Source organism: Sphaeramia orbicularis, chromosome 3, assembly GCF_902148855.1.
Source record: "Sphaeramia orbicularis chromosome 3, fSphaOr1.1, whole genome shotgun sequence".
Lineage (NCBI taxonomy): Eukaryota > Metazoa > Chordata > Actinopteri > Kurtiformes > Apogonidae > Sphaeramia > Sphaeramia orbicularis.
Window position 1 is genome coordinate 45,623,893 of NC_043959.1, and position 14,543 is coordinate 45,638,435.

General features: G+C 39.8%; 1 protein-coding gene across 1 annotated transcript in view; it reads left to right on the plus strand.

The window, feature by feature from the left end:
- Positions 1–981: 981 nt before the first annotated feature.
- The window catches only part of mafa (MAF bZIP transcription factor a), a 77,667-nt gene continuing 64,105 nt past the window's right edge, over positions 982–14,543 (plus strand). The window contains exons 1-2 of the mRNA XM_030129494.1: positions 982–2,352; positions 10,080–10,145. Of these exons, the coding sequence (XP_029985354.1) occupies positions 1,385–2,352; positions 10,080–10,107 (996 nt within the window). The 5' untranslated portion in view covers positions 982–1,384 and the 3' untranslated portion in view covers positions 10,108–10,145. The remainder of the gene's footprint in view (positions 2,353–10,079; positions 10,146–14,543) is intronic.

Genomic DNA, 14,543 nt, shown 5'->3' on the forward strand with positions numbered 1-14,543 from the left:
CTACAGTAGTTATTAATGGAGTATGCTCAAACTTTAAGTATATAAACAACAATTTTTGTGCAAATGTGTTTTATAAACCTGTTTTAAGAATCTAGTAATAGTATTCCTTGTTTCTTTGTCTGAACATTGTATTGTTTGTGTGGTGGAGAGGGTATTCCATGCAACGTCATGTCCAAAAGGTGGCAGTGTTGAGTTTTGTAATGGTGCGCAAAGGCATGACCAATATCTTCAATCCACCTTTAATATTTATGGTTGAGTATTTTTCAAGTTGCCATTTAACGTCATCTCTACCCATAGAATAATTAATCTATACTAAAAAAGAAAAATAATATTAAAATAATTGGAAGCAACTTCAATTTTTTAATAAGTTACAGTTAATTGATTCATGTTATTATTGCTATTATTATTTTCTTTATTTGTATATTATTATATTTTTCTCAGGGGATGCTGCATTAAATTAACAATACTGGGATTGAATAAAGTTCATAAGAAGGTGAATGTTACAAATCTTAAAAAAAATAAAATAATAAAATAAAAAAATATTGGAAGAATTATGTGAAACTATCTATTAATCCATCAGTTCATCTGTATATTTAACGTAGCCTATATTTTATTTTATTTTTTCTTTCCACCTCGTTTCTTCATGTTTCTTTATATTCTAAATGAGGTTTCAGATTGTTAATGAATAGACAAAATAATCTCAACAGGAAGTCGTTGAATTCCAAATAAATGTAAAACGGTAAAAAAAATAGTGATTATAAATGAAAATCATAGCAGCTAAAGAGTTAAGAGAGTGTCTCCCATCTGACAGTCAGCTGATGGCCTTTGACAGTTGAGAAAAGTTTTGTTTCTGTAGGCTACTAATATGTTAATTAGCTCTCAGACTGTGCGACCCTATTGGCTCTTCGTCCGAGTCAATTTCCCATTTCCAGCCTGACGTCAGGGCAGCTACAATGCTCTTAAACTCATCTGCTGTGTGATCCCTCTAAAAAATCGCCCCACCAGTCAGCGGCTTATAACGTGCGAGGCTACATTTGACTCCCTTACTTTCGGCTTTTTCCCCCCTCTCCGCTTGCGCAATGCACTCATGAAGAAACGTGAAGTGTTAAATGTTTGAAATACAAAACCGCCGAATTTCATATGCTGAAAAAGGACTCCGCTACTCGTGTGCGCGGCACTGCTGTGTCTGTGCAATAGACTCTGCAAAGAAAACTCCTCACACACGCCTGCAAGTCTGAGGCTGCACAAGGGACGCTGAAAAACTCATTTTTCGTTTTTAAGACAAACGCCTAAAAAAAATATCAAACTGGCTCACGTTCTTCCCAACCAGCCCAGTTTGACAGCTGCTCTTCACCCCATTTGGAGGACTGTCAGCAGCAAGAGGATGGCATCAGAGCTGGCAATGAGCAACTCCGACCTGCCCACCAGTCCCCTGGCCATGGAATATGTTAATGACTTCGATCTGATGAAGTTTGAAGTGAAAAAGGAGCCGGTGGAGCCCGATCGCAACATCAGCCAGTGCAGTCGCCTTATCGCCGGGGGATCCTTGTCTTCCACCCCGATGAGCACGCCTTGCAGTTCGGTGCCCCCTTCCCCAAGCTTCTCGGCGCCCAGTCCGGGCTCGGGGAGCGAGCAGAAGACACACATAGAGGATTTCTACTGGATGTCCGGTTATCAACAGCAGTTGAATCCAGAGGCGCTGGGCTTCAGCCCCGAAGACGCGGTCGAGGCGCTGATCAACAGCAGTCACCAGCTCCAGTCGTTCGATGGCTACACCAGGGGCCAGCAGTTCGCCGGCGCAAACGGAGCAGGAGGCACCATGGCCGGAGAAGAGATGGGCTCCGCCGCCGCAGTCGTGTCGGCAGTCATCGCCGCCGCAGCCGCTCAGAACGGGGCGCAGCACCACCACCACCACCATCACCACCACAGCGGCGGACACCACCAAGCGCCCGGCGTCCAGTCCAACGGCACCTCCGGGACCAACCACCCACACATGCGCCTGGATGACCGGTTCTCAGACGAGCAGCTGGTCACCATGTCCGTGCGGGAGCTCAACCGGCAGCTACGAGGGGTCAGCAAGGAAGAAGTGATCAGACTGAAACAGAAGAGGAGGACCCTAAAGAACAGAGGTTACGCTCAGTCCTGTCGGTTCAAGCGGGTCCAGCAGCGGCACGTCCTAGAGGGAGAGAAGACGCAACTCTTGCAGCAAGTCGAGCACCTAAAGCAGGAGATCTCCAGGCTGGTCCGGGAGAGGGACGCGTACAAAGAAAAGTATGAGAAGCTTATCAGCAACGGCTTCAGAGAAAATGGATCCAGCAGTGACAACAACCCTTCATCCCCGGAGTTTTTCATGTGAGTCTCCACATTATCGTGAAAACAAAACAAAAAAAAAGAATATCAGATGAGTTACTCAACCCCGCTTAAAAGTTTTCATTATGAAACCTTTTTTTTTTTTCATTTGGCATAAATGCCTACTAGACCAAGAACTAATTCGCCAACTTGATTTTTGTTTTATTTTATACTTTTTTTTTTTTTTTTTTTTTTTTTTTTTTTTTTTTTTTTGAAAACAAGAGTTTGCTCAAGTCTGCGACTGATTTTAGATTTGGAGGGCTGATCATCTGTGTTTTTAATTTTGGAGAGGCATATTCAGAAAATTTCCATCTACTTTTTTCTATCATACTCAGTATATTATACATAGCCTGTTTGTCAAGATTTTTCATCGTTGTTCATTAGATTTGCAGTGTTTGAGTAAAATATGATTTTTGAAAGTTGATCCAACTTTATGCCGCAGTATACCAAGTGTGCATGCAGCACTGAGTATACTCTGAAGTTCATCAACTTGGCCCTTTTCATCATTTTACTTTGAATTCAGTGTACAGTTATCTGTCAAACTGCATCCCATCGACAATATGTTTTGGGTCTTTTTTTATCTTTCTTTTTTTGTCTGCCAAACTTGGAGGATTGCGAGCCTGCCGTTTTAACGCCACCTCATCTCATACGTTTGCTTGTTATTGTGTTGAGCAACAAAAAGACTATATCCATTACAAACTATTCATTGTTTTTAAAGAGATGTGTTATTGAACTGCCCTGCATGCTGGACATGTATGGTATTTTTTTTTTTTTTTCTTTCTGTGCTTGAAGATGTCCTTTTTGTCGGATGACTCCAGCATGGCATTCATTCTTCATTTATGGCCTCTTCACTTTTTTGGGACAGCAACAAAAAAGTGACAGGACTTCCCACCCCTTGTAATCTATACAAGTGCATTTCAGCTGTGTTGAAGTGCACGACCATCGGCTGTCATTCAGCTGCAGTGAATGCGCTATGCATTCCTGATGGAAGTTGATCGGCGGGGATCCGGTGCGAGGGGAAAAAAAGGAAAGACTTCACTGTTAAGGAAATCATCTATCCCTTTCCTGGAGGTTTAGTCTGTTGCTTAAAGCATATTGTTATTTAAAGATATTCCATTGTGCATTTGACACCATTTGAATAATTTTTAAGTATAATTTAAGTGAAAAGTTTTAAAATATAAGTTGCAAAAGATAACGTATTCTACAGGTTGAAGCTTATAGGACAATTAATATGGAGAAAAGACTGCACAAAGGTATTTTTTATATTGGTTTAGAGAAATTGGCTCGGCTCCAGTTTATACAATGAGCAGTATTGTGTAGTGCATAAACAGCGCTTTTGCAGCATGTGCTTCAAACAGAAGTGTGAGAGCTCTATTGGTCTGCGCCGAACATTTCATTATTGTATTTCATAAAGTATTGTTGGAGAAAATAAGTCTCGGAGCTGGAGTTTAAGTAAATTGCCATGCTTTTGGAAATATGTTTCATGAATGAATTGAATATTTTGGACTGAAATGCACTAAAAATCTTCGCCTGTTATCATGTAGAAGTTAAGGAAAAGTTATCTCCACAACTTAAGAAGATAAGTTTGGCCTACTGTTACGACGTAAGCGTAACATTTTCATACTTTATTATCAGTTTAGGCAAAACTGTTGTTTTTGTCTTAAACACTCAGTCAATATTTGCAAAGCAATAATTATTATTCTATTCAATAATGTCTGGACATTGTTAGATCGTCAGGGATTGACACCCTGCATGTATAAAATGAGGGAGTACCATTCGCCATTAAATCTTGAAAATATGTTAATTAATCTTTCATCTTATATATAGTATATATATATATTTTGCTGTGCAAAATTATTTCACTCACTAACCATATGTGATGTTCATATGTGCTCGTTTTTTTCATTTCATACAATTAAATGATATGCAATAAATGTATGTAATTGTCTTCAATAAGTTTCTCACTTTTCTTTTGACGTGTCCACAGAATTTTTTGCTGTGATTGAAACATGAGGAATTCAGAAAAGAGATCAAAACGTGATGGAAATCACTGCACTGTACTTAAACACTTTCTATTTACTGATGGCACCTTTTTCATGCATTTCAAGCAACATAAGAAACACCTTCACAGACTTGTTTTTACTCTGAACTTATTTCTAATTTTGCTCAAAAAAACCCACATTGAAGTTCAGACACTTTATGCACTTTGACGCATCACACTGATGCACGGAAATGCTGAGGTACAGGATATTACAGATAAGGTAATGAACACACAACCATTACAACACACAATGCCCTACAGTTTAATGCTTGTAATAAAATGTTATTGTGTTCACGTTCTTCAGCTGAATATTTAATATTTTCAAACTCCAAACTAAACTGTGAATGGAAAAGTATTTTAGCAAATAATGCTGTTAAAACATAGAGTGTAAAATACACTTTTGGGGGGGTTTTTTTTTTTTTTTTTTTAAATTTCATGCTGTTTCATTCTTTCAGTTTCAGTTCCATTTTCAATCATTACACCAGTAGTGTTATTTATATACAAATATTATTTGTACATTTTAATCCTATTTTAAGTCATGAACATTATCTGCTATGTGTTTATTGAAGCCACATCTGATCTGAAATATTTTACATCAAAATTGATCATCATACAGTAGTAACTGCAATGGTATGTGACATATGTGTTTCTCTGCATGTGTGAGAGAGAGAGAGAGTGGGCATGTTTGTGGACATGTGGCTGTGAACATGCATGTTTTAAACATGCAGTAGAGTGGATGTAAATGTGTGTATTTTCCCCTTAAACGATGGTGCGTCTGTATGACTTATTCTGGTGTCTATACATGTTCTAGTATGTGCAGTCCCATGTGTCCTTTTTTCCTCTTGTTTGTTTATATGTTGTGTGCCTGGACACTGTGTGCTCACTGTCATTAGCATGCCACTGTTTGGCTCTTCCATTATCTGGCCGCATTAGGCTATCCTGTATGTCAGAGGGCCTGGATGTTGGCCTGGAGCAGACAGTTCTCAGACAGGGGTACAATGAGGGTACAGTCATGTCAGGCATGTAAGGGGGCGCTGGAGAAGGTGCCAGTGTAAGTCAGCCACAGCGGTGGGCAGAAGAGGCTCAGCGCTGCTGCACCCAGTGGCGCATATCAGCCGGTGTTTAGACATCTTATTGTAACTTCCCTCATTATAACTTTTGAAGTGTACAACACAATACAAAATAGTTTTTTCCTCTTGAGTAAGACCTTGATTTTTGGGACTAGGAATAGCCTTGTGGGTACCGTCTCAAAACATTTTGCTTGTTGAAACAGGAAGACCAACGTGCCAAAATACACTCTGAAGAAACACAAAGGTTTCTGAGGACAGACTTTCCAACACACTCTTAATTTTTTTGCGTCTTAGCCACAGATCGTGGCTCACAGGTTGCTAACAGTCAGGACACCTTTCATAAAACTTATTCACATAAACAGTATGTTAAAGCAAGAGACATTATTGACACCAGTGGTCCTTGTAGTTTAAGATTTTATACATAATAAATTTATATATAAATGTATAAAAACACAACTGTGTGCATAATGTGTCAGTTATGCTGTGGAGCTCATCAAAAAAAGGAAAGAACAGCTTTAATCCAACACTTGTATGCACTGTGTTTTTTGTGACTTCTTGTGCTGAGGTGTGTGCTGCTGCTGTGGTGGCTGATTTGCCCAGAGTGAGGGGAGAGACTGAGACAATAGTCGGGCTTGGGCTGAATTAAATGATTTTGCTGATGATTAATAGTGGTGTGGGCCACTGGCTCCTACGATGTAGAGATGATAAATCGTGAGTGCAGCTCCGTGCAGCTGTGCCAGTGCTGGGTCTTAGCATGCACACACCATGCAATTTACAGCCAAGGCGTTCTCCTTCTTCCTCAATTTATCTAATTACATCTATTTGATCTAAACAGTAGTGCTGCTATATTTTCATATTTCATATTAAGAACAAGAATGTGTTGAATGACTTCAGGAAGGAAAATTGTTGCTCTGCCACTTTTAAAGAACATGTTGCAACACTCACCATCTCAAAGAGAAAATCATTTTTCTTTACTTAGGAATTGGCTTTTCTTTCCTTCCCTAAAGACCTTGCATTTATGTGGTGAGTTTTTTTCATGTGTTTTGAGTGGTATGTTAGAAATGAAAACTTGGTTTCTATATAAACTGCCTTGTTAGGATCGTTAGCATGTTTACTTTTATTGTTTCTCTGATGGGACAGACCTGTTATGTCCATAATACTAGAAGTAAGAACACACACACCATGAAAACATAAGAAATAAAAACACAGCAGTCTCTGCGCCAGCAATAACAACAACAACACACAAACAATAAATGACCCTACATAGATTTGCCCCAGCTTTTTGTTTCACAGCGTAAATGTTTTGTCTCTCTCTATTCTGGCATTTTAAAACACTTCAGTCTCCAAGTTAAAATGACATTTGCATGGAGACAGAAACAATTTGCAAAAGCTGTTTCCCTTTATATCTGTGGCACCAGTGTGCAAGGGTTATGTAAGTGATAAATCTATTGATCTTCTCATGATGCACTCTGTGGAACAGTGGCGTTATGCATGTTGACAGCATAAGATGCAACACTGTGTTCCCTCAAGTTGTAGTATGCCAGTTTACAGATCCCAAAAAGCTGGTTGTGGGTTTAAATTCTTACAAGCTTTAGAGGATGCTGGAGAAAAGGCCAGAGAGGATCTGATATTTGTGTTTTGTTGAGTGTGAATCTGCATTTTTTTTTTTTTTTTTTTTTTTTTTTTTTAACTCACATGGGCTTGTGTGCAAAGTCAAATAGTGATTGTGTGTGTGTGTGTGTAAATAAATGTGTGTGTCTGTGTGTGCATGTTTATCTCTCTTGTGGTCTTTTGGAGAAGAGGATGAGTAGAGGTCAAAAGTTACAATGCACAAGGCTGCTCTCAAAGTCATCAGAGTAATCCCTGCCCTGGAGAGCACATGCTCATTTCCTCCACTCAGAGCCCACTGAATGAGATGTACAGCACATGCACATCTGACATTGTCCAACACACAGTAAATTCAAGACTTCAACTTCAACTGGCTGCCAAATTTCCTGTATTTTGGCAAAGTCTGAGAAACTCACTCTCAACATACTTTTGACAAATAAATAGGATTTCAACAAAATCTCCTTAATTTGAGTCAAAAAGAGCGTGAAGTCCATATGGTTTGTGTTGTGTGTTTTGTCTCTGTGTGTGTGTGTAAAACCATAATATTTGACTGTTTGTCTTCATGACTTCATTACACATCATTAGTGTGAATAAAATAAGGTGTGTACTTGCAGTATGCCGCACAGATGTTGCATAAATTTGTCCAATGTGCAGAACCAGGGCAGACATGGCATGTGATAAAGGTCTGTCAGGTTTTGTTTCATGTCACCAAATATTTATGACTCCTCATCATGTAGCTGACAAGAATAACGTAAGTATTGAAATAATGACATGAGCAGAGATAAATGAACACTGTCACAAAGTGTGTCTCCTTCTATTCTCACACACATTAATCTATAGTTGAACTGTGGGTGTTGGAATCATAACAAAACAAAAGGTGAAACTTAAAAATGATTGATCCTACTGTTATCTCAGTTTTAGTGTTCACACTAGGGGTATGCTCACACAGTTAATAAGAACCATACATATAACAACGTAATAAATAAAATAAAATAAAATAAGTGTAGTTATCTAATATTGCATTGAGGCCAACTTTCACTTGCTTCTTCTACGTACAAGACATAAGCTGGCAAAGTCACCAAGCTTGGTAAAAATTAAAGAATGTAATGATTGACATTATATTCTCGATGACCGACCAGTCCAAATTCATAGCACAAAAAAAAAAAAAAAAAATGTTTTACACTATGTATGAGAGGTACATCACAGGGGCACTCACTCAGAATTAAACACCAACAGGGATGATTTTCTTTCCCTTTTTTTTTTGTTTTTGGCAGAGAGTCACAGTGTGTTTCAAATAGACATTAAGAGAATACGCATGGTGTCATTAGAGAGTTGTCCTTGAAAGACTGGCTGCAGGTTATGTTGATAATGAGGTGGTTGGGACTTGCTGAAGTAATTTTATATGTCTGTAAATGGACCCAAACCAAGAGACTGTGACTTAAATAAATTCAACACTATCTCTTAGTAGTCCCATTTCCCAAAAGGTGACAGAGTGAAAAAAAAAAAAAAAAAGGTAAGCAATTAAAGTAAGAGCAGTGATCCTTTTTTGTTTTTACAAAAGAAAATTCTTTACAAATACAGAAATTGACTGAACCACAGTTTGGATTCATTTATGTGTCATGTTTTAATTGCAGCATAAGTGAAATTTCTTTCTGTAGATTTTGAAAGTGTCCTTTTTGAGAAATGTAGAGCTGTAGCAGAGCAATTTTCATGATATATAATCCAATGAGAATTTAGCCACTTAGAGATGATAAATAACCAATATTCATCTGAGCTTTTTTTTGCGTAGAGGTGTTTTTTCTCTATATGTTTCTCCTTTTTGCACCTCAAGTGTAGGCACTCGCAATGAGTTACAGATAATTGTATCACATGCTGCGGAACATAAACAAGACATTTACATATATTTTAAAGATGTGGTTTACTTTCCCACATCCACTGATATTTTCATGTAAATCTGTGATATTTGTTAATACAGATGCTCTTTTTACTTTCCTCATTTCATCCTCTCATCATTGCACATTTTCTGCAGAATACTTCTATATTATATTAAAAACAAAAGCATCTCTTACATTTGATTTTGATGCAGTGTGATGTGGCCCTCATTTTATCAGCTTGCTGTTTTGCTGCAGTTTCTATAAACTCGGTTGAACTGATTTACTAGAATTTATTTGACAATGTCATGATTAAAAATTTCCTTTACTGCAGAGTATGGATAAAGTATTTCCACCTCTATCATCTTCCACAGTATTTTAAACACACCCCTGTTGGCATTCTTGTACAGTGAGCTAAGAGCTACGCTAAAGCTTTCAATTGTGTTGAAATATTTTATAGAGAGTATGAATAACTCATTGGACCTAAAGAGCTGCACACACACACACACACACACACACACACACACACACACACACAGTGAGTATGAGAAGTGTTGTGAAAGTGTCTGTCATGAAGCAGCAGTGGGATAAATAGTAATTTTCACCCTCTACCGTTTATTTGTCTCAGTGCTAAATTCCCTCTCAACTAATTATGCAATCTGAATAAATAAGCAGGTATAAAGACCTTGCCATTAAACTATTTTCCCTTTTCTGTGTGATAGCACAATGTATGCTTAGATATTTTACTTTTGTCTCTTGTGGTTACAGTGTTTTGATGCATGCGTTCTGCCTGTAGAATCTATTTGCATGCAAATTTTTACATTTCCCTCTGCATCAAACGCTTACTATGATACATGTACTGTATTTCACCAGACAGACAAGGTGAGAGAATCCCACTCGGAATAGATCTACTTGTTTCTTTGTGGTTGTTTGTGTGGGTCTGTGTATATATATATATATATATATATATATATGTGTGTGTGTGTGTGTGTGTGTGTGTGTGTGTGTGTGTGTGTGACAGTGGATGCCACAGACTCACACACACTAGAGGAAACACATGGGAGAGAAAAAGGGACACCTTGCCTCAATAATTATTTATTCATTCTCATATATTTTGTCTAATCTTATGTGCCCCTTTAGGTCATCGAGAAAATTCCTCCATCTGTGATTTCAAGCCCCACTCCTTCGTGCCCTTGGTTTCCTGAGGTAAAACACTTCTTACTTGATCTCTCTCAGCTTTTTTTTTTGTTTGTTTTTCTTTTTCATGTAAGTTCTGTTTTATACCATGTGCAATGTCACTTTTGTAAAGTAAGTCTCCAAAATCCTATTTCTCTGACAATCAGAGCTGTTTTTAAAATAATAACATTGCTATATTACTAGTCATTTTGTTTCAATTTTCTTTAATATCACATGCATCTAGATTAAATATTCATTAATGTTAGACTCTAATAGTAAATTGAAAGAGGCTGTAGTCACCGCATATGGTATTAAGTGTTTTAAAGCATACTGCACATGCCAGTAAAGCTTCCATTATGGATACATAATGTACTGTAGGTTGTCAGTTCCAATTCATATGCACACTCCTTTTTTATGTTGACAGTATCTCTCTCCATCACATCTCTCCGATACCATAACTTTACAGACTTCCGTATGCATTTTTCCACTGTATTTAACTCCATGAAGCAAAACAGATATGAAGTTTTCAACCTCCCTCGATCAACAGCCCAACTAGCAGATTATAACAGCCCATTCAAATGTAAATTACCTGTTCAGATATTGTATGAAAAAGACTCAAAAGGAAAAGCAGAATGTTGGACGGCAGGGAAGGCAGGGTGAAGAATAAGCTTCTAGTTCTGAAATCAATTCTCTGAGACAGAGAGGAACCTGGGTAAATGTATATTGCAAACCCAATTGTTCCTATAATGGTTTCACTGATTGTTCCAAAGCTCTATGATGTATTTGGTCATGACACATGAGGATAAGAGGAGCTTCAAGCTTGTATTTATGAATTTGCACCTTAGTCCAGTAAAATGTACAGTATGTGTGTGTGTGTGTGTGTGTGTGTAGATGTATTCGTATCCAGCGTTATTTACTTGATTGTGTCTAAGTGGGGCGTGGGATCAGTAACTGGCTCTTCTCCAGGTCCACTTAACTTCAGGAGGGGAAACAGGACAAAAGCCATCAGGGATGACAAGGACAAATCATCTTTAGATGAAGTGTTTTAAGTGCTTTGATTCTCCTCCCACGTCATCACTGTGAATTAGATGCCCTCTGCTCGCTGCTAAGGGGTGTGGAATATAAACAATGCCAGGGGAACGGATGTTAAACGAATGAAAGTGGAAAACCATGAGGGTGTCTATCTTAGTCAGTCTCGTAAATCTCGACTCCCTCGCCACGCCACTGAGCTCCACTGATGTTGCACTCTGTCGATCTGCAAGCCGAGCTTAGAGGGGCTGCGTGCGGTGTGGTCTGGTCGATCCTGTTCTTAGCGGTTTCAACCAAGGCAGACGTTGCAGGCAGAGCCATGTCTTTGTTTTATGCAAATCCATGCATATGAGGAGGGGGGGAGGGCGATGAGCAGTCTGGCCACGTAGCTCCAGGAGGACAGGCTGAGTGATGGAGATGGAGAGCCAGGTCTCAGTGTCCTTGCCTGGGGAAACAGTGTCCTGACTCTGGCCTGGACTGCCTAGACACCACCAGGACACTGTGTCACCGTGCCTCTACCACCACTGAGAGAGAAAAAGATTTGTCCGGCCATAAAAGTATTGACGTTACAAGATGTTGAGTTAGGCTGGAGGTAAAGAGAGGTTAACTTTGGAGTGAGTCTGCCAGTAGGCCTTATCTGTGACTGGGGTGTGTGCATGCATGCATGTGTGTGTGTGTGTGTGTGTGTGTGTGTGTTACTAACGCAGGCACACCTCAGGGGTTCACCATGCAAAAAGACACTGGAGTTCAGAACCCAGCAGGGAGTTGAAGGACCCAGAATATGCTGACAAAGATAAAATGCCAGGTGTGTATATGTACTGTAAGTGTGTGAAATAGGCTGTGAGTGTGTGAGCTGAGTACAAATATAGACTAGGAAAGCAGGGTTATGTGTGTTTATGTATGCGACTGTGTGCATGCAAGTGTTGACACAAAAGCATCCTGTAACAGGTAGGAAGGGCCACCACCCATGTGGCTACTGAATATCAGGGTGGTTTACATGAAACCTGCTGAAACAGTGTCACCCACACACCACATCTGCTCGTAAGACTCCACTTCTCATAAGTGTCTGGTCTTGTATGTCCTTCTATCAGTACAGTATTTGTACAGTAAATTATGTTTTGTAAGTGCTTTGTCAATGCTGTTGTGCACCCATCCTGCCTCGCTAACCCTATTTTAAAGCTGCTTGCAAATGGTAATGGTTGGTCGGAGGCTCCTCTGTTACAGAGAGCTCTATTTCTGGGTGCCAGGATGTTGGTCTCAGTCACCGGGGGCAGATGAAATTGATCCAGATTGACCTGTCATGTGGAGGAGAAAATGAATGAGATAGAGAAGGGGTGCAGAGGCCATAGAGAGAAGGGGGAGCAGCGCAAAAGTATAAAAACAACCTCCTGCTCCATATGGGTCAAAAGTCAAGGGATGATTTATTCAAGACTGGGTGTTATGCCTCCTTCCCCCACCTCCTCTCTGCTCCACCTGCCTCTCGGAAAGGAGTGAGAAACTGGAGACTGCTCAGGAGAAGCTGACTATATTTAGCCTTGGTGACCAAAGACACTGTGGTCTAACTTTAAAGTTAAAAATACAGATAGGCATGTACAGTGAGATGGGCATAGTTTTAGTCACTATCATGCACAAAATTCTTCATCTTGGATCCACTCAGCCTGAAGATAGTGTGTCTTTTTGTACGGGTGTATCAGCCACTGGGTGCTTATTCTGTACCAGAAGTCTTTATACACAGATATATTTATTCAATTATTCTTAACGGCTGTTTCATTTTTTAAAAAAGTGTTTCAATAATGAAATGAAATGTTATATGTTATATTGTAAGTGGTAATTTTGTGGCAGATAAATACAGAGAGAAAAGCAAACAAACAAAAAGAAAGAAAAAACAAGCAAGAGCGTAAGAAAGGGAAAGATTTATAGCCACATTTGTATGTGAAGTGGTACTAGATTTAGCCCTGTGTGTTTGGGCAGAGCTCCACTTTGCTAATTATTTTCCTGTGGCAGAGTTCTCAGCATGGCGCTCCTCTCTCGCTCTAAGAAAAGAGGCTCAGCAGTAAGTGCTTAGTCAGCCCTACTCTGGGTGTGAGATACTGTTGAGTCTCTGGTGGACTGTCGGGGAGGCGGAGCAGCACGGGATCAAGCCATCGTAAGGGCGACGGCTTTGAGAAGAGGGAAGGCCCATTATCACCCCTCAGTGAGAGAAAGAGTAATAAAATACTACTGGTGCTGACCATGAATGAGAGCTCTGTATTCTATCTGTCTCAATCCTCATAATGATGAGGCACTCAGGCACTATTACTGTAGGATTTTTTTTTTTTTTTTTTTAACATGTCTGCTTAGGCTGATAGTACAGTATGTGCTGACCAGATCCTACTTACAGAGGCAAAAAAGGAACCCCAGTCATTCTGGAGATAGTTGTTCTAAAAGTCTACAAAGCTGCACTCACAAGCAATTAGTAAGGGCATGGACTTAAAATGTATAAACACATCATAGTTGGTTTCTGTTCTGCCTTTATCTCGGTGCCAATCTGTCAGTCATTCAGAGCAGAGGAAACTATCTGTGTTCTGTTTCTCTCCTCCCACTCTATTTTTAATCCAATGTCAAACTTGTCTTTCTTTCTATCTGTAACCCTCTTTTTAGAGTGACACAAAGTTCCTCCTCTTCTGTCTGCCCTGCTATCCTCCAAACGACTCTCCTCCGCCTCCCAAACAAACTTAGCTTCCTTCCCTTTGCCTCTGTTCCCAACATCACTTTCCCTCCCTCTCTCCCTCCCTCCCTCCCCCTCCACCCTCCTTTCTGCCTCACACTGCACCTGCTTCCCTCCTGCTCTCTGCTCCCTCTCCAAACGTCACTTTTCCCCTGCTCTCCTCCTCCACTCCTATTCTCCCCCTCGTTAGCTTGATGAATGGCTTCACTGCAGGGAAAGTGCTGATTTTCATCCCTCTGTCTGATTTCTGCTGGCTGTTATTAATTTCAAACACTCAGAGAAAAGCAAGTGAGTCAATAAATAAGGAAATGAACACACTTCATCCTGCCATACACCAGCTCTCACAGTCATTCACCCAGGGTACAGGTCGTCTTTGGAGGCCAGGCCTGCATTTATACTGATAGAGTTTAGCTCCACTCTCAAATCACAATATGCTTCAATATTTTTTAATGCAAAACTAAAAGTCACCGGGTACTACTACATCAGATCGAAACGGTGTGTTTCTGGAGGATTTCGGTGTCTCTCTTTATTCAGACAAACAAGACCGGCGGGAGACAGGGACTGTACAAAGTAAAAGCTCAGAAGAGACCTGCAATGTCCCCTCTCATCTTTCATACCACCGCACCATTTAAGAAATGTATACAGAGAGTTACAGTATGAAGGAGGATAGTTTAGATGCAGGGTGAAAGAGA